Source organism: Bombus vancouverensis, chromosome 8 (assembly GCF_051014615.1).
Source record: "Bombus vancouverensis nearcticus chromosome 8, iyBomVanc1_principal, whole genome shotgun sequence".
Lineage (NCBI taxonomy): Eukaryota > Metazoa > Arthropoda > Insecta > Hymenoptera > Apidae > Bombus > Bombus vancouverensis.
In genome coordinates, this window is record NC_134918.1 from 17,980,996 (window position 1) to 18,002,230 (window position 21,235).

Here is a 21,235-nt window from a genome sequence, read left to right on the forward strand (position 1 = left end):
TATTTTACTGTGTCAGAAAATACTAAAAGCGAATTCAAGGCAATCACGTTTACAGCATATTCTGTGGATTCGGAAATGCCGAACTCGCGTAGTTTTACTTCGACGTTCGTTCACTTTGACGATTGTAGTTAAAAATGTAATAAATACGGTTAAGCGTGTTAATTACAAATGGTAACACCCCAAAAGTTTCGATAGAAATAATAGTAAATGTTATTATTTTGCATAAATTTTATTTGAAAAGATAATGGTAAACATTATTTTTCATACATTATTGATACATTAGAGTTTTACATTAAATCCTAAATTTTGTAAATCTTTCGCCATTGATGCTACAGTTTGAACAGACAAAGGTTTCAGAGGCGCACGTGGAGGTCCAGGATTGATGCCCGTTAACAGAGTCATTGCTGTTTTCATAGTTTCTACCCAGGTTCCTGTAACATAATTACAACATTAACGATTAAAAGAAGAGAGTATGGTGCTAAATATAGATTGTTTGTAAAATTGTTATTTGTATTTCTAAATTTTTATGCTTCTTTTCAACTGAAGTTATATATTTTGCAATAAATAAGATTTATTCCTCTGTAAAGTAATATGTAATAAATTTAAGGGAAATTATTCGATGATTTGAATGGAATCGAACGGAATGGGATTCCTGAAATTCAGTATTGCCATCTCGTTTCGATCGAAATAGGTTTTGCATAATTTTTTCATAAAATAGGGAATAAAATACAAGAATAGCTTATAATGAAACTACAAGAAAAAGTAAAATAAAACCAAATCAAAGTGTACTAATTTAAAAGAAAATTCCAAAGAAAGCTTCAAACTTGTAGAGTGTTAAAAAATAGATTTTCTAAAAAGGCGTCGTTCGAATCGTGTTAGCTGAAATTAAATCGGGTACAAAGAGAAGTGGATCGTTATTTTTATCGAACCTTGTTAAATCAAGTTTGTGACAAAATGGAATTGGATGAATAGTGATTTTTACCATATGTATATGATACATAATTGAATTTATGCTTTTGGTAATATTTTTAGACGAAAGAAACGTTTAATTATAATTTTACCATATTTCGATACATTCATCACAGCGTTTGTCAAACGTTGTTGCGTTTCTCTTCCTTTCATGACGTTTCCTGCAAGACCGGCTGCAAGAGTTTCGAGTACAATTTCGGAGAACATATTCGAACCTGTTGTTATAAAGGAATTCATTCCTAATGCACAAGCAGCGGTTATCAACTGAAACGAACACAATAATAGTATCGTATGAGTTTCTTACTATATATTTTTATATCGATTTTTGAAATTTTAACTCTTAAAGCAATCGCTCGCATCTAATTTGTAAACTTCGACAAGCGAAACGCGTTAAAATTCTTAGAATCTATTAGAACGAGCTAACGTGATACGTTTTAGATCAAAGATTTATGTATACCTAAATATCTTAAAGGTACCCACGTGTTTTACATAAAATGTAACTAAAACCAATTTCATAGAAATATGAGTAACATAACGTGCCAGTTTATAAAGTGCTTTTTACATTAACGAGCAATAGTTTATAAGTTTAAGATAACGTTATCTCTATGGTAAAGTATCTATGTAAACAAACGTACACAACATATACGTGAATATAGGGAAAGAATTAATATGTCACTAACATGCGTATACTAATATTTTCGTCTTATTTCGGCCTCACGAATCTGCATATTACCTACGGAGTTGACGTTAAATATGATATTTAAGAAGATAACAAAGAATACCTGATCGTTTCCAAGGAATACGGCGAATTTATCGTTGGTAACATGAAAAGCTTGAGCACCTTCGTCTAAGCTAGAACTTGTGAATTTTATTCCTACGAAAGTTGGTATCTCTTCCTCGCCGACAGATTCAAGAAACTGCGCCATATGCACTGAAAAAACGCCAATACGCTTTTAAGTACATAATATTTCATATCGTAGGAATTTGCTGCTATACGATATTTTTATTAATAATCAAACGAAGAAAATATATAAGCGTGGACAGATATATAAATGACAAAGGATTTTCTGTATTGCCATGATAACTGTATATTAATCGTTTGTCAATAAGAGAGAGAGGGAGAGGGAAAGTGATATTTTACAAATCAGTTTCGACGATTCCTCGGAATGTTTAAATGAAAAGGGTGATGAAAATGGAACATCGTAAGGTTGTAAGTTTCCATCTTAGCATTTGCATATAATCGTTGTAGATATATTTCTTTGTATAGTCTTTCAACTTAGGGCGCGTAATTGACAGAATTGCTATAACTGTAATTATCAGCTTACCATCGACGTTAGTCAAGCTCGGAATATGATAATACAGAAGCGGTGTATTTGGAGCTGCCGAACCGACTAGCTTCAAATAATCCTTCAATTGCTCAGAAGTGCTTGGGCTGAAGTATAACTCCGGTAGACAGAGAATGGAATCTGCTTTAACGTTTTCAGCGTGTTTTGCCTTGAAATAAATATCGGTAGATGTAGTATCGAATCGGGCGTATCGAACTGTAACTTAGCGAAACGATAAAATGACACGTACTTATTATTAAAAGATGTTGTCGTTATCGAGTAAGAAAATCGAATTTGAAGGATATTGAATTTTGCATTAAAAGTTCTTCTACGTACGCTTCTTTTTAGCTGTCGACGATACCTATCTCAAATTCGATTTTATCGAAAACACGGCCTTAAACGAATGTTTTAGTTTCTTAATATTTTACGTACAAGTTCAAGAACATCAGGAAGAGATGTACCGCCCACTTGAATCATCAAATGTTGCTTCGTTGTTTTGACGGCATTTGCCCACGCCTCGGCAACCAGTTTTCTTTCGCTCGTAGTCATGGATGGGCCTTCCCCGGTCGTTCCATTTACTATCGATTACAAATTTTTCCTTCTATATACAATTCCGTCTTCGAATTAATAAATAATCTCTTACGTCGATAAATCGAATTGACTCCGGAATCTCGTTGACTACGGAACGTATTAAAGAACGTATGAAAGAAGAAAAAATAAGGATCACGATGTTATTTGCGAATGAGAATGTTTATTACCATTTTTTTGATACTATCAAACGATCGAACGGCGAGCGCAATATACATATAAGCAGAGATATAGAAAAAAGTGAAAATAATATACAGAAATTTGACTTTCGATCATGCTAAATTTGGACATCGATGATAATCGACGAATAAAATGTTTTAATCGTACAAACAGGTACAGTCCTTACGTACCAAGAACACCGGTGACTTTTTTCTTCGCCAAATGGTCGGCATATTGCGGTATAATCGACAAGTTTAAGGTTCTTGCGCTAAAATAAACAAATAGACAGAGTTATAATTTTATTAAAACGTTGTATTTCTAAATTGCCGCATTCCCGGACAATTCCAGCGGAACTCTTTGGATCGTCGTCTTGCAAATAAATTTTATTTCGAGATATTCAGATATTTACGTTTGTTTGAAATTTCGTTAACGAACACGTGAATTCCGGTCCCATTCGTCGTCGTACATCGCCCTACCATAATCGAGCTTTACAGTCGGTAGTAAATTTGTTTTTATTACGGTACATGTATATTTCTCTTTTTCCATATATCGTGTCGTTGATCTAGGGCAAAAAGACCGAATTCACTCTAATCTCGGATGATTTGATCCCAACGATCCCAATATTATCTTCATCGATACGATTTCTTTCAAAAGCTAATTTTTTCTTCATGCGTGTTTCCTTCGCCTATATCTTCCTGCTTTTTCCGTAAGAATTCTGAACCACAATTGCGATTCTGCAATTCGTCGTACACGTTCTTTCCGAAACTACCGACAATTATATTGACAAGTTTCGAAGCAGAAGTGCATACGTTCTCACCTACGTGTTCCCTATAATAAACTTCTCTTCTCTCCTCTGGAAGATCGTCTCTTCCTTCGTCCTTATTATAGGATGCTATTCCTTTCATTTTTCCATTTCTAAATTATGTAGAGTACAGTCGATCACCTTTCTTCCCATGTTTCGCAATTTCTCGATAAGATCTTTCTTTTTACGTAGTTTCACTATCGATTTTTCTGATTTTTTCGTATTAAATGCAGACACGTTTAGAAAATTCACAAAATTACTATTCGCTGTGAAATACTCGCATCTTACTCCGTGTCTTCGCATCGATTGAAACGTAACGGTCACACGACTGCGGTGCTTACGTCGCGTGTATCTTTACGCGTCCGAATACTTCTATCACTTTGGTAAACATAATTATCTATGTAAGTAACGCTTATGTAACGCTCCCTATTCCATCGTCTGGTCCTATATACGTTGTCCGGATTCTCTTCTAATTTTACTCACATATTGTCCACGCATATACATTTATCCCGTTTATCGCGGTATTGTGTCATAAATTGCACGCGAATTTCGTTACTCGCCGGTGTAACGGCTGCAAGTTATGCATATACAAGACTACGAGACAACGGAAACATCGCATTCCCTTTTAGGAAATTGCAGGTAATTAGGCAAACTCGGAATTTCATTCTTTGTATAAAATCAGAAATATATAGCATAGGAAATTCGATCTTCGTAGGTTTCCGTCGAGTTTCAACGAACAAGTTTTCGTTATTTCATTTCATTTACAAGTTCGTATCATTTAGTTTTACCAGTTCATACGATGCGATCTGTATATTTGCTACTATCTTCCGTTTCTTCGTTATACCAATATCGCTAATATCGGATAAATGTTAGGGAAATTACCTGTCGTTATTAAAGGGTGTAAATACTGGGGTGATCAGTCCCTTATAGTTGAACGATACTTTCTGTAATTAAAAGCAAGCAAATCTGTTATCAACGCATAATTTATCGTTGTAATATTTTATAGAAAAAAGGTAGTCTTCTTCTAGTAGTATTTATAAATACATTTTTTCTTTGTATTTTCTACGTACGATGTATCGTTATATTTACATCGTATTTGATGTATTAGTAATTTTTGATCGAACGAACTTTTATTATGGAGATATACATAGACGTAAGATGTCAAATACGTTTGAGGTAAACGCAAGCGTATTTGAGTGCGGTAGCAATAAATTTCCATGTGAAAATAATGATTTTAATTCGGATATATACGTACGATATAAAAGATACTCTCTAAATCCGAAAGATATATATCTCTTGAAATTTAAATTTACGTCGATCAGTATATGCAATAAGCATATAATCGATAGACAGTTCAGAGGTCGACTATTTTTCCCTTTTCTACCGATATAATCTAACGCGAATAACGACGGCAGATTACGTTTAATTAGTCGAATCATCGTTCGATTATATATTCGAATAACGATAACTGAACTTTTAAACAATTATTTCGTATTTGTTGCTAAATTTTCAGAGTTTCGGTTCAGAGTTTTGGAAATTAGTATTCGAACGTATATTTCCGATTAAAATAATTTAAAATTTGTCGAAAGCAAGAAAGATTTGATTGCGATCGGTTCGAACGTACGAATAGGTAAGCTGCAAAATGAATCTGTACGATAATTGACGTACGATGTACATATGCATACGTACCGGCATTCTGGAACGTGTAGTGAACTCGTGAAGCTTCAATTAGGGTACTGTACATAACGCGACGAAGAGGAATATTTTAACCGCGGCTCTGATAAGATTCTCTCTGCTTGGTATCGAACATCACGTGTTACGTTTTGACTGATATCAACTTTGTCCTACGGTGCTAATAATATACAACGTGTATATGTACTTTCTGCACGCTTTATGTACATTTTACTTTAAGGTGATAATAGATGAGCAACAATTTCTGTTTTTCATTATTTTATTGAATTAGGTATGATCTCTATTAATTAATTCGTTCTATCTCTATTATTATGTTCGTGCATAATTCGATGAACTATAATATAAAAGGAACAACATCGCGTGTGTATTATTTCCTTATAAAACGAAAGAAACTTTTCGGACAACCTAAGAGGTTATAACACCGGATTAACAGGTTACAATTTACGCTTTATTTCGACAACTTATGGGCAAGATAGTTAGGCTCGATGCGTATAAATATAAGTTAACTGGATGATCGATCTAAAGTAGATATAGACAGTTAGGCTCGGTGCGTATAGATACGAGTTAAACAGACGAACGATCTAAAGATGGAAAATCAGTCGCGAGATGTAGACCGATCTAAGGACGACAATCGGTAAAGACACGTTCACTGATCCGACGATGAGAAACCAGCGAAGTTCGGCGACGATGGTGTCGCAGAGGAAAACTCTTGCCGAGCGTTGGTCGTTCCACCACTGGTCGCTCGCGGGTGAAAACCCGCGTTTCCCCATATTTTGCCCGATGGAGCGATAACCATAAGGAACGTCTCCACTTGAATATATTTTATAACGATGAAGCGTCCTAGGGGTAAAACGCGAACGCTTAGTTTTATCACAGTTCCTTAGGATCATCGCGGTCCGACTAATTATATTTGCATAGCTAGTGGCCGCCTCGACCGAGGGATGAATTCCGGGTTACGCAAAGAGTCACCGGAAGTAACAACCGATAAAACGATAGACTTACGTACGCAGACGACGCGTGTACAAGAATTTTTACTGCAAATGTCGTTGTTTTCGCAAACGAACGGTAAACGAAGCGTAATGGAAAGTAAATTTGATCGAAGCTTCTCGCGTATATCCCGGAAACTAAGGGTAACGAGCGGCGGCAACGCGTATAGAGAAAAATTACTCGAAACGACGAGCTTGACGATACATTTCAAGGTTATCGAAATCTCTTTTTCCAGATAATTGCCGATTTCTCCTCGAACGATACGGTATTTATTAAATTTGTTAAATTTTCGCCGATTGTTTTATCTCGTCGTTGATATCTAAAGGTCGGGGTTGATATCGAAATGACTAAGGTTATCTATAAAAATGCTTTTTATGTTTATTTACACGTAGATCTTCTTCTTTTAACAATGCCAATGATATATCAACGCAATATCGTAGTGATAAATTATACGTGTAGTAGCGTCAAGATGACCGCATGCCTTTTCATTTTTACGGCTATTACGTGTACCATTATTCAAACGTTATTCTCCAAACAAGAACGAAGACTACTCGAAAGTTTATGTAATTAACGCTGGAGAGAGTACTACTTAACGTTACTCGCTACGATCGCTTTCGATCGTTGTTATTCTTTTCTCTTTTTTTTTTTTTTGTTTTGTTGAATTTTGTTAAATTTGTCTATCGCTTAAATACAACGAAATTCACGCTACGGCTTATCGGCGTATATTAATAAAAGAATCTTTCCTTTACCGATACGTTTACTCTTTCTACCTTCTTGTTTTTCGATATTCGCGCAACCTACTGGACACGATGTCACGATGACGATGATGAGTAGTTTTCTTTTTTTATCGTAAACAATGATTTTTCTTTATATTCTACGAACAAATTTACCCAACGTACGTATCTTCTCGTCATTAGAGTTAACACTGTTAACGTAATTATGACACACTTTTTAAATTGCTCGTGTCTATGAATTCGTCGAATTGCGTTTCTACTAATCGATCGACGAGCAACTAAAAACGTGAACGCAGCTACCAATTTGTAACAAACTCTGTTCTACTCCGTAAAGAATACAGATGAAAGTAAAGCTTACGATTACAGGAACTAAAGCCGAACGAAAGATGACTAGAGATACCTCATCGGAAAGTTTACAGTCTACGTAACGCGATCAAGTTTTTGGAAATCGTACTACTCGTGGAGAAATTGTTTAAATATTTAATTCGATGACTTATTATTATCGAAAGATCTTTTTCTTAATAAACGTTTTCACGCGAGAGAAAAATTATAATTCAATCGTGTAAAAATCCTAATCGGGAATATGTCTGTTTCGTCGATTCGCTATTTTATATTCCAAAAACTTAATTTAAAAGACTATCGAACGAAAACGTGTATGAGAAGGATTTTGATAGGTTTTTTTAATTGTACGCCAAGTCGTGGCACGAGATTAAAGCATCGTTTAATCAGAATTTAAAGCTACTTTTCAAAAATCGAGTTGTCTTCGTGAGACTGTTACGACCTATAATTGCTTTAAATATATTCATTACCAAACGCAGTGTCGACATTTACGCGAATGCTCTACAACGTTAAGTTCGTTACGTAACCAGAATGCGCAGTGTCTACGTATCTAGAAAAAATGTTTTTTCTGCAGGACGTCATCGAGTATAGCGTTAAAGGTATGTATATTTTTTAATGGATTTAAAATAACAGAAGGAGAAGGTAATATTACGCAGAATAAACGTGTATAAATAACGTATAAGATATTTAATGAAAAATTTCTGGTGTTTATTTCTTTATTTTTATCGGAGGAAAGTATAATTCGTCGTTTTTGAATTTGCTTGATTTGGCACGTGGCTGTAATGTATAATCGAATTATAATATAAGTCGAATGAAAATTTCGTTAACAATTTAATACGTAGGAAAGATACCTTTAAGTTTTATCGTAACATAAAATTCGACGTACGTATACCGCGATTACGTTTGCGGTAAAAGTAACGCGACAACGCGCACTAAACAAACTTTCAACTTACGTATTTTCGTAAATGCGATAGTTTTTTTTAAAAAAACATAGGACGTAAAAAAATATTCCGTAATTTTAAGTCACGAAGCGATACGAAATAATACGTTACATGTTTGCCTTAATTTTTATCAACGAATGTTTAGAATTTCCATTTATATATATATATATATATATATTTCATTGAAAAATTTGAACAGTCATTGTTACATTAACGATCGCTATTATGTTTCTAATAATTAAGAGCCCGTTATTACATATACTTATAACGAATCACTTGTAAATTGTATCAATTTATCGCGACAGAAATCGATGTAAAGCGGTAGACGTATTTACATAGCTTTGTAAAAACGAGACAGAATCGATACTCAATTTCCCTGGTGTGAGAGAACGAAATACGAAAGAAGCGTATTAGTCGTAAATAAAGCAGTATCTCTTTCAGCAGGAAACGAAAGGTAAAGGTAATCGAAATTCCATAGGAACGATCGTTTTTAATGCTATTTCGAAGTCACTTCTTCCAGCTGGTTACGTTACTATTATTCGGCGAAGACTCAACGAATCGGTTAATTATTTAATCGCTTGTACACGCGATCGATATCAGCAGTCGCAACGACCTAATTTACTGACAATGCATCGAAAAGCGGTCAATGAGAATGCAGTGAAAACGACCCACATTCTATTATATATATATATATACGTATGTATATTAGTTAATACATATATGTAATATATGTATATATATATCATAAAATTCACACACTTATGAAAGAGACATCTCGTGTATATATAAATATATATATAAATTTATATATATATATATTTATATATTTCAATTAGATGGATTAACAGCCGCGGCCGGACCAGCCTGGACACGCGGCAAAAACGTCTTAAACTGTTTCTTCCTATCAACGCTTTTTTTCCTTTTCTACTATTACCTCTTTTTGTTTGTAATTTTTATTTGACTTCGAATCGCATACCGTACGAAAGTGCGGCATGTAATTCGTAGCCGTTGAGTGCAACGTGTACGGCTCGATCCGATAACGATCGTTGCCCCGAATGCTTGCTACTTCGAATTAGTTAGCTTTACTTTTTATTTAGTTCGACTCGTTCGCGTTGCGCATCCGATCGTCCGACGAAACGTTAGTTCTTTCCGGTTAATGCGGTTATCAATTACACGTTTTTACAAGAGACGAAAGCGAAACTCGCGCGAGTCCGTGACATTACCGCTACGTAACAGTAACAATAACGCGTCGTGCGATAGCAATGCGTAAGTTTTATTGGAAAATCCCTGGCAAGTCGCTTCGCTCTTTCGACTTAACATAGGTACGCGTGAGTCTCCATCGTTAGAAGGAAACGCGATGTTTTTATACTCGAGCGCATCCAGTTTTCTCCGTCGATTGTTATCGAATCAGCCAGTACATCCGCTCTCTGGATGCACGCGTGCGTCAGTATGCCAGAAGTATATGCACTCGCGCATATGTAGCCATGTAAGAATACTTTTTTATATACATACACGCGCAAATGCATATAATTTATATTCATTTATGTATCGTTTATATATTACGCGCAGATATTTTAACGTAACAGTTACCGAAGAACCACGGATATGTACAACAGGTATATGCCCGATCGATACAGGGTATACGTTTCTTTCGTATGCACGCAACGTTTATATCCTTCGAATTCGATTCGATGAAAAAAAGGATAATCGAGTGGATCAGCTCAATTTATATTGTTCCCATTGTCTCGTTCCTAACACGACCAATCCTATCGATTTAACGTAGAACAATGCAAAATGTTCACGATCTACGCATTGTCCTTTTCATCTCGGTAACTCGTCGTAACGTTTGCTCGAAACGACGATGATAGACGGTTGCGATTCGCCAGACGCGCGTAAGCGTCATCGGATGCGTTTCTTCGTGCCGAACGCGGACGAGCGACGCTGTCTTTCTCGGTTCGCTCGCTAGGAACAAGAAAGACAGAATCGTTCGTTTCTACGATTTGACGTTCGAAGTTTCGCGCGATCGGAAGATGAAGAGAGAACGCTTTGACGTTGCCACGCGCGTGTCGAGTACGTACGTTCGTAAAACTCGATCGCGTGTTTTCAAATCTCGTCGGACGTGGATCTCCTTCTCTGCTCTTCGTCCCCTTGGATTTTCCCCTGAAATTTTCCCTCGAATTTCCCCTCGAATTTCGTTTCAATGATTATGGTTTCATCGACGAAAAGAAATCGAATACTGCATCGTTCGCGTTGAAGCGGCGGCCCTTGAGAGCTCGTTGGAAAATACGATTAATGAGCGTGGTCCCAAAAGTTTGAAGAAGTAGTTGTTTCTTTCTAGTGGAATACAACGTAGCTTCCGCCTTATAAATATTCTCAACGGATATTTCGGAATCAGCCGTAAAGAAGGGACTTCCAAGCATAAGCGCCGTTACGATCGACGAATCGACGGAACCACGAGAAAACAATTTCAAAGAATCTTGCCGTTCCATAGCAAAGAGGCTGATCACGCGATACCGGTCTTATTACCGTAATTCGATCTTCGCAAGTCGACGTTAACGCGTACAACGTCGAAGCTGATACATTCGCCAAGATCAAGACGATTCTAATATTATCTAATATAGATATTTCGTGTAAGTCCGTAGCGACGCGAATGCTTCCGAAACGTTCAACGACAAATAATAACTCGATTCGAGAACTATCGCTGTAGCATTCCTGTTCTACCGTTCGAAAGACGTCCGTTGTAATCGATGATATTCTCGATGCGGGGGTTTTATCCGAGACTCAAGGAGCATCGAATTCAACTACAACGTTTAATTACCGTTATTAGTAGCCCTTGTTTGCCTCTATGTATATACAGAATGTTGCACGATAGTTGCTTTACGCTACGTAAATACTGTTTCGCTGTGTAAATGTGCTCTCTCTCTCTCTCTCTCCCTCTCTCTCTCTCTCTCTCTCGTGTATTTTGTTCGTAAAAAACCTTGCGTTACCACGAAACGTTATCAACGTGGCGTACGTTACCTTTGAACATAGGTTGCACATTAAAATGAATGAAATTAATGCTTAACAACACGTCGAATCGACAGATGCATAGATATCATATAAATACTTATCCAAGTATTTATACCATATATTTATACAATATACATACATACATATACATATTGCAGTTGCAGTTTTGTCCTGCATTTCGATCACATCGAATCGATATAATATTTAGCCGAGATATTTTACAAAATTTCCTACTATTTTCGTAAATTTTTCAAGAACAACGCAACCTCAAGGTAGTTCTTCATTTTTTTTTTCATACAGAGTCATACAGAGTTGAATTTTGGTCATCGCGAATCTAACGATGCTTGGACAAAATGAAATTTGTATCGGTTTCTAACGTGATTCGAAGTCGTTCGGAATATCGGTTTTCACGACCATGTTACGAGATGTTACACGTGTATATTACAATGTTACAAAACGCTACAAACGTAGATAACGCAATAAAATAACGTGTTAGCTATTTCTAAGGTAACGCAACAATTTGATACAGCGTAAAAATTGATTTTAACAAAGCTATTAATAGCATTCATTTTAATCGTCAGAAGCGTACACAGTGTTTTATATTTAAATTCAAGGTAGCTTCTTGTCAGGCGTGAACATTTTACTAACTGTATATACAATTCGTTTACCTCGTAATTACACAACAAATACACACGTATTTTTCTTGTTTCCTCTTTTATAAGTTGTACCTAAAATCGATCAATGACTTTACTTTATCGTTAAATGTTAGCAAATTTTGGAATAAAATGCGCGTATTAAAAATGAGTTTTACTTTCGAGTAAGTCTTGTTGCAAACGCGTATATAATTAGCGAACCGCGATATCTATTCTCGTTCGCGATCCAACCATCGAATTTTGCCTTGTCTCGTGATACACGATCGTTAGATAGACTCGAAAAAACGGGTAAAAGATGGATGAATGAAATGGTGTCGAAAAATATATCAAGGAGCGCAGTAACGTCACGAAGTTATTGAGAAACGTTATGTTTGTATAATTCTGGAAACGGCATCCTACAAGACGAAATATCGCAAGTATTTAGCAATTTTTTGAAAGCGCTCTTTTCAAAAAGCGGTTCGCTCGGTCAAACGAAAACGGCCGACAAATTTTCTCACAGAACGACGTTTGCCGCTTCTAGAATCGAAAGGTCAAGAGGAAGATCGTGCGTATTCCGAAATTGTTTGTCACGATTCGTTGAAACTACCGTAAGCTTCGTTAGGATAAATTCGCATGGAAGACAAAGGATAATCTTTAATCGTGACGTTGCTGGTCCACGGTAGATAGATTTTATAATATTTATCTTTTTCGCTAATTATTTCCACCTATTGTATATAGAATTATACCATGAAAATTAGGCAAAAGGTTCCGACGAAAGACTCGAAACCGAGCGGAGCGTAACGATCCTTCGAACGATCGGAACGACGTTTAAGAGTGAAAAACGATCGATACTCCTTGGTCTCATATATATAATCTATAATTATGTTCGCTTAACACTGCAGGATTAGGGAGGCAATGATTGTAAAAGTAACACCGACGACTCTACTTTCTCGCTTTTTTTTCTTCAGTATCAACAACGTTATAATAAATACGACTTCTGAGTAGCAACTTCACGCGGGTTAACGTTTCTCGTTTAAGAGTTTTCGTTAGAGAAAATCCGATCGTACGCTTCATTAGATACAATAACCGAGAAGATAATGTAATTATGTACATACATATATTGCCAGCACTGCGTCCTCGTAACAAACGAATAATTAAAACAAATCGCCACAAGTACGTGTTAGACTAGAACGATTCTTGCGCTGAATATGATCCACGCAGTCAATGGGAATATGCAAATAATACTGCTGTTTCATAGATTTTTTTTCTATTTAAATACTAACTGTAACAGGTAATTTACTTTGTAACTTTAACTTACTTCATTGCGATTTCGAGAACTTTATCTTACGACGAATCTTTCTGCTAGAATGCTGCTTGCTTAATCGTATTCGTAAAATAATTTAGTTACGTTTTACTTGAAGCGCACCATTGAAACATCGATGATAGAGCTTGACTAGACGTCTCGTTTGTCATTCCTAGATGCAGATTCTTACTTCGTCCGACTTTACTCTGCTACTTTCTTTTCTACGTACAACATGGGACAGGCTGATGTATCAAAGTACCAATAGACGCTAATACGACGAATCTTATCGATCATCGATAGAAGAAATAGCACGTTACGTACTATACAAATTTTGTACGTAGATGAAATAAATAAATCTCGTATTCCATTCGTACGATACTCGTTTCATGTGTTTCGTATATACTTTTTATTTCCTTCGATAAAACCGAAGTCCGAGTAAAAAAAAAAGTCACACTGCCTGGCTCTGTATCGTATAAAATGTCGCGTTACAAAGTATATACAAAGAACGAAACAAAGAAAAGAGAAGTAATCTGTTATTGTCGTCAAGTAGACAAGTAGTCTTCTTTCGTATACAAATTTGACGTACAAATAGCGATAGCGACTATTTCAGGAAATAAAGCGACGTTGCTTCGAAAGAAGCGGAGGATAGGTTTTTAAATCTTTTCGGACGAATAATTTTTCACGAAAGAATTCCATAAAAATTTGTGCAGAATGCGCGGTAGGTCGGATAACGTTGCTCGATCGTTAAAGCGCAGCGTAGGAACGTATCCTGATAAGATAAAAACGAATACTTATGACTGCATGATCGACATTCGTACATATATTGATCGTGATATTCATAATAATTAAACATTATTATGAATAAAATAACTTCTAAAAACGAGTCAGGTACTTAAAGTGCAAGCGTTAATTGTTATATTCGAAGGACAAGTTAATATGTACTTATAAAAATGAATCAGGTCCCGTTGTAAGTTACGTTCATTTAGAAATTGTCGGTTGGCTTCGTTCTCGAAATAAAATTAACCGGTTAGGAAATGTTTTTCGCCGTAAAAATTCTCTGGATTCCCGATAAAATTGACGAAGCTCTTTTACCGTATTATACACAAACGTTTCTCGTAAGTACAGGTATATACGTGTATTAAAATATATTATATAGATTAGAAAATATATACATGTATATAAAAAAATATGGAAAAGAGATTTACATTAATTTACAATAAAAAAAAAAATCAATCTAATCGAACTGAACTTTGCGATTAAAAATATTCCTTCTTTGCCATTCTTTGGAAATTATTTGGAAATTCACCGGAATCCGTTGAATTTCACAATTCTAATTTTTCTTCGAGGAACTGACTGGTTTTGGAGATTATGCGAGATTACGCTTTTGTACATTTACGTGATAATACTAATATGACTAGAGAAGTGCGATCGTAAAATTAAAATCGATTAAGCATACGATAAAATTAATTTTTAGAGTTTAAACGAAGATGAGATAAACATGCTGTTATGTAAAATTTCTGGGCAGCGCGTAAACGTGTTAACAGGATTGTTTGAACGTATCGGTAGCTTGGCTTTCTTTTTTAAAGCTATTCGACTGCAGATGCGCGTGGTTTCCAATTTCACGTCCAATCAAACTCTGTCTGAACCGATGATACCGTTTGTCATCAACACCGGTTTTGTCTCCAAGTAACGGTTTAAAGACTCGGATTATGCGGAATCAAGAAGCAGTGTCGAGTATAATTAGGCATCTTTTCGCTTATTCATCATTTATATCGTAACGTTTGAATGCTGATTACTGGTGGAGTTTTTTTTTTTCTTTTTTTCGAAACGATACGAACGATATTCGAGGTTTCTTTCGTCAAACATCGCCTCAAAAGCGTCGGATAATTTCGCATTTGCCTTCCGAAGATTCGATTTACCTCGAATGCAATGATTTATCGTAACTTACGGTTGGTTCTTCCGAGTGGCGAAGATCGATGAAATCGATGTCGCCCTTGACTGCCACTATGACTTCCAAACCCTTAATTTTCTTAAGGATACCTTCTTCAAGTGAAGGGCCGCGTTTAAAATATCAGACTCGCGAATATCTTCGCCATCGGAGTGAACTTCCCTCCTACGACCGTGCATCAGTAGACGATGTCTCAGCCCTCTGGAAGTTGGATCGGAAAGCGCTTCCGAGACAGGCATCTTCTCCTTGCTGGAACCTGGCAAGGAGACCGATCTTCCTACGGAAAAACCTTTGCTGAGCCTATCCAAGGTGGCTGGCAACAGATGCCGCCTCGGTATTGCTTGTTCTCTTTCTCTCAGAATGAATCTTCCGAGCGTCTTCCAAAAGGCTTGAGTACTGTACACGTTCTCGTCGTCGCGTAAAACTCTCAATTGACGACTGCCGCTACCAACGGCTCCAGCTCCTCCCCATTCGAGTTCTTCCACCAAAGCAAACTTCATCGGATCCTCCATTCTTCTGGCCTTCACTAAAGCCTGGGCCAGAACATCTTGCGCAGAGCTGCTTACAGGAACGCGAAGTATCGCGTACGGTATATCCGGCGAAACGTTATAAATGCAAACTAAGAAGGTGTCAGCTTCGTCCCAGATATGCGTGGATGTGTCTCGTTCGGAGTCGAGCTTCGAGTGTCCAGCTGTACTCCTTATAGAAGCCAGCCAGGCTCTGCTGCTAGGATCATCGCCTACCCTCTTCAAGAGGAAACGCCCCTGCCCCTTCCATAAAGCCTGCGCTTGCAATGGGTGCTCCGTTGGATCTAACACGCGTTGAGTCGGAAGTTCTTCCCTGTCTCTCTTCTCCCAACCACGAGAGACCTCTTCCACCAAAATATATTCGTCGACTCGATCCGCGGATATTCCAGCTTTCTGAAGAGCTTGTAACATTACCTCTTGCGTCGTACTATCCTGCGTGACTTTTAATATGGTGTACGGTTCCTCCGGTATCACGTGATAAACCATTAGGAAGAACATTCTTCTCTTCAGCGTCACTCCACCTAACCCAGGATCCACCGTGGTCAATTTTTCCGGTTCCTTACCCGATGACGGCCGCTTCGACGACTCTTTGTGATCACGGCAACACGTGTTATAATCGAGACTCTCCTCTTCCAAACGGGAATAAATGAACAGCGTGGACAGAGCCAAAGGTTTGTTTTTACAGGAACGCAAACGTACGTGTCTGTAGCCGGGCTTCAAGCATTTCAGCGGAATGACCCTTTGGGCGATCAAATGATGGGAACTTGCTTCGACGATGCCGAAACGCAGAAAGGCAAGGTCTTTGAACATTACTTGAAAGCAAAATTTCTCGTTCCAAATAGGATTCAGCGCGTTGTTTTGTATTATTTTCGTTTTATGCTTGGCACAGTCGATCGGAATGCCGACTAGTTCGATTTCGACGTACGTGCTGGCGACGAAATTTGTTGGGGAAACATACTGGCCAGAGACTATTGAAAGCGTCAGGTGTGCCGAATGTAGCCCGTCGAATTCTTTATCCCAAGGATTGAAGCGTCTAGAAACGAGTTTCGTATTTTAGGGAAGCGTGCGTTAAAAGTCGGAGAGATATATGTATGTTTCGATATACTTCGATGTATTTCAATTTTTCATATTTGTACCAGAGTTTGTTATCACTAAAATTCCAAACTCAAAGATTTGAAAGTCCTAACAAGAAGTCGAACACGATTCTCGATAATAACGAAATGTCCAAATTAAATGAAAATCGTTCATAAATTCGATAAATTCGACAAATTCGATAAAATATACGGAGATATTTGAACTATTCTTAATACGGAAGCAATTTATCGTTAATAATAGAAAATTATCGAATCGTAGGACAATGCTCTCGCATTGAAATAGTTACGAATATATCCATTTTGTAATAATTCGAACGAATGGAAGATTTTACAGAAAGGGGGATACATATTTCCGTGCATACCTATACATCATATGGCCTTTGTCCCACATAACCGAAGGTTTCCTAACGTATCCACATTGCCCATTTTGCTCGAACATAGCGGCGTTTAAATTTAATCCGGCGTCGTCGGTTTGGTAATTTAGTGCTACCATTTGAATACCAAAGGCCCAGAAGATCACGGGATTGAAATTTGTCGAATCAATACGCATTCCAGCCGGATACGTTCGAATTAACTGAGTTTCTGCATGGGCGACAACCCCTAGAGGTTGTTTTCTGCAAATCTTCTTCGCTGTGCTTTCATTCAACGAGGAACATTGAAAGCAGGCTGGAACTCCGCGCGTGAATCTGAAATATTTGACGACATTATCGAACATCTATAGGTAAAAATTCCGAATCTTCGTACTACGTAAGTAACGACGGTACTAGGAGTAGTAGTCGTATCACGTTACACCGATCACGCGTATCGATCGAATTGCAAAATCATTCGAATAACGTACACGGTTCAAATACTATCAAGAGTTCGCTAGAAACGATCTATTAAGGGTAGACGTTGAAGTTCGAGCGGTAGCGTATAGGTCGCGATTCGTTTCAACGATCAACGTTACGTCGAATTACGATAGAAAACCAACCTGAAGAGATTTTCGATATTGCTGCCGCCGCTTGCGAGCGAAGCCGATGTCGATAAAGACTGTGGCGATCCGGAAGAGGCACCGATGCTGGTAGCTCCTATTCCAGCGATGCTGTGTCTTTGAACCGGTCCAGTGTGCGGTTGATGTCGCACCTTCCCAGTGGCCGTTGTTCCTGGCGTAGTGTTCAGCCCGCGAAATTTAATAGCTTGCAAGTAAATCACCAAATCCGAAAGTTCTTTGGCAATTTGGCTACTTTGTTTTTGCGACTTATCGTCGACCGCGGAATCTGACTTTAATCGACCATGGGGCACCTGCATCCCACCCAAATACCTTTCGTAGCTGGAAATGGAGTTATCTGGAAGGTAAAACTTTCGCGTTAGGTGGTCGCTCGTTAATTAAGTAATTGGTTAAGTTCTTGTGCTCGATAGTTTCCGATTAGTTTGTACGATGGTTTTGACGTAACTAAGTTACTGCTAGGTGAACGGAAAAATGACTGCAGTTGCTTCGCCGCTCGCATTAAATTACCCGCGCTGTAGCAACATTATTGTATGTCGTAAAATATCACTCAACGAGAATTTTCCTTTACAAGAAAGAGATATTTCGAATTTTTGAGCGTGTAATAAATCGCGATTTACGAAATACGTAGGATATCCGCTTGAACGAAACACGGATCAGCTGTGTTTTAAGATAAATATCGCCGTAGTTAATTAAGAGAACTAGGAGTAGAACATTTACCATCGATATTGTCATCTTCGTCGTCATCTTCCTCATCGTCGTCGTCTTCGCTAAAATATTCGACGACGGAAGCGCTGCTTACGTCGGTACGCATTTGTTTCATAGACGAAGCTCGATCGGACATGAGCATTTTTCCACGATGACTCAAGGGAGCGTGCGTCAAAGGACCAGCGGGTTCTACCACCATCTTCTTGTTTTTGATTAATATTCGGTAGCGCAATTGCGACGGCGATGGCAGTTGAGGGTCGTCGCTAAAGTCCGTCTCAAACAGGAACTTTGTCACCAGTTTTTCTCCAAATACCGACTGAAACAGAGTTCGCGTAACTTTGCCTCTCAAAGTTGCTTTCGTTTTTCTACAAAAATATCCCTGTTACGTGAAACGTCACGCGCAGGTAAAAGAGGTACGAATCGCGAAACTTTGACGAAAGAAAATCGACGACGGAAAATTTGCTTGGCGATCGATATCGTTGCACTAAAATCGACGGAATAATATCATTTTTATATCAAATCGTATAGACATTGAGGCGAAAGTGATTCATAAAGCGAACGTTCGGTGTTTTTGAGCAGAGTTCATTTCGCCGACGATTTCGAAATATTTGCCTCGCGATTTATAAACGACGACGGAAACAGAAAGTAGATAAGAAATTAATTAACGGACTGTGTCATTGTTGTAACGACGCTCGCTTCGTTTCGCTCGGTATCGCTCGTTGTCCGAGTACATGCGATTAATCGAATGTTTGAAATAATAAAAGATAACGTACTTGAAATATTTGGGCCATTCGAGCTTGTTGACTCTGCGAACAATGATTCTCGATGGAGAGAATCACGGGATATGGAGAACTGACGAAAGCACTTCTATCAATCGCCTCTACGACCAAGCGAAATGGTATCTTGGTAGTGAAGGTGTGACCATGGTAAATAACGGGAGAGCCATCATCGCCATCCCAGCAATCCAGCTCTACACACCTACATCCTGTTAGTAGTACCTGCAAAACCAACTTACCGTCACATCGAGTATTTTACCTCGTAGATTTCACCTACTGCAAATACTTCGAAATCCCTTCAACGTTTCGCGAACGAAAACCGGATTACATGTTTTTTTATACAAACAACCAATTGAGAGAAATAATACGAATACGTTTTAATTATCGAAATACGGCAACTAATATCTCGCGATATCGTACAAATCGGGGACGATGCATTTTAAAGCGCAAAAAAAAAAACGCGCGTTACACAATTTTATAATGAAAAAAAGCAACAAGTAGGTTTCGTATATTAAAAAATGTCTTTTTCTTAATTGCACGACCGTTTCTCCGAGATCGTATCGCGTATTTCACATTTGCGCGATAGAGATCATCGTTGAAAAGACGAGACCAAGCTTTCGTTTACCTGAGAGTAAAGCTGCACCGAAGATTCTCCCTTGAGTTGATGGCCAGTTAAATAAGTATTATGCGAGCTAGCGATGTAATACTGGGACAATGGCTGCTGCATTTCAGTCTCGAACGGCGTCGCATACTCGTTTGGGAAGGCATAATTGTCCTTGTCCATCATGTACCGTGCAAAGCCCTCGAAAGACAAACACCATTGTGTACGTAGTCCTGGGTCCGGTTCGTGTCGCTGGAATCAGAGCAAATCGTCTCGGTTGATCGTGCTACTCGCTATATCTTTCTACGCCATTGTATCGCACGGCACGATCTCAGGATAACAGCAGTTTGTCATAACTGTTACGCATCCTAGTTTCAAGCAATCGAGTACCGCGCTATGCTGCTCGCTGATCTGGCCGAATATCGCGGCTTATAATTCGGTAATCGACACGATCGAACTCGAGACGAACTATGAGAAAGCAGCGATAGGTTGTTTTAAATCTTCGCGTACCTTAACCAGCGCCTTGATCTCGTCGTCGGTTAGTTTTTCTTGCTGCCGAGATTCCAAAAACTTAGTGAACGTCGCCAGGGTGATAACTTGCGATTTCGAAGTGTCAACGCCAGAACAATTATTAACGATGCTAGCTGCAGCCACCGCGTCGAAAACTTGTTTCTTTTGAAGATTGCTGCTGGTTTTGTACTCGTGACAGTCTATGGAGTTATTTCTCGTCAAGAGACCTGTTTAAAAAATATTTGCATATTTATAATGCCGTCGACGTGCAAACAGATAGAAACGATACGACGTTGTTTTTATTAAAACTTAACTTTCTAAACACCTTACGTCTTAAATGATTATTTCTATACATCTTTGTCGAAAACAAATACGCGTACACTGACATTTTCTTCCGCCAATGAGACGATTGCGATCATCTTTCAGCTAAGTTAATTGATTTATTAAACAATTTATCGTTACACGTACAGAATGGACTAATGGCTTTTGGTCGTTTCAAGTATCTTTTTTATATTTAGACGTATGAACTTTAATTAATTTAATTAAACTTTATTTACGAAAATTGTGCCATGTTACGTAATACGTCAGGAATAATTTCTTTTTCTT

The 21,235-nt window shown here is 37.9% G+C and overlaps 2 protein-coding genes across 4 annotated transcripts in view; both read right to left on the bottom strand.

Moving 5' to 3' along the window:
• Positions 1-210: 210 nt before the first annotated feature.
• On the bottom strand, positions 211-5,679 carry LOC117159619 (N-acetylneuraminate lyase). 2 transcript variants are annotated; one of them, XM_033339619.2, is made up of 8 exons: positions 5,533-5,679; positions 4,726-4,787; positions 3,233-3,309; positions 2,727-2,872; positions 2,295-2,463; positions 1,752-1,900; positions 1,062-1,233; positions 211-431 (listed from the first exon to the last, which is right to left on the bottom strand). In XM_033339619.2, exons 1-8 carry the CDS (start codon positions 5,536-5,538, stop codon positions 280-282), a joined length of 933 nt encoding a protein of 310 aa, XP_033195510.2. In that variant the 5' UTR covers positions 5,539-5,679; the 3' UTR covers positions 211-279. The 2 variants fall into 2 exon arrangements, with proteins under 2 accessions (XP_033195510.2, XP_076476891.1); XM_076620776.1 differs by lacking the exons at positions 4,726-4,787; positions 5,533-5,679 and adding an exon at positions 3,451-4,675.
• Positions 5,680-6,875: 1,196 nt separating this feature from the next.
• The window catches only part of LOC117159646 (1-phosphatidylinositol 4,5-bisphosphate phosphodiesterase epsilon-1), a 45,326-nt gene continuing 30,966 nt past the window's right edge, over positions 6,876-21,235 (bottom strand). For both annotated transcript variants that reach the window (XM_033339658.2, XM_076620768.1), the window contains exons 10-16: positions 20,630-20,856; positions 20,144-20,371; positions 19,516-19,740; positions 18,755-19,058; positions 18,020-18,374; positions 17,412-17,735; positions 6,876-16,988 (exon numbers count right to left, since the gene is read on the bottom strand). In XM_033339658.2, coding sequence (XP_033195549.2) covers positions 15,485-16,988; positions 17,412-17,735; positions 18,020-18,374; positions 18,755-19,058; positions 19,516-19,740; positions 20,144-20,371; positions 20,630-20,856 — 3,167 coding nt within the window. In that variant the 3' untranslated portion in view covers positions 6,876-15,484. The remainder of the gene's footprint in view (positions 16,989-17,411; positions 17,736-18,019; positions 18,375-18,754; positions 19,059-19,515; positions 19,741-20,143; positions 20,372-20,629; positions 20,857-21,235) is intronic.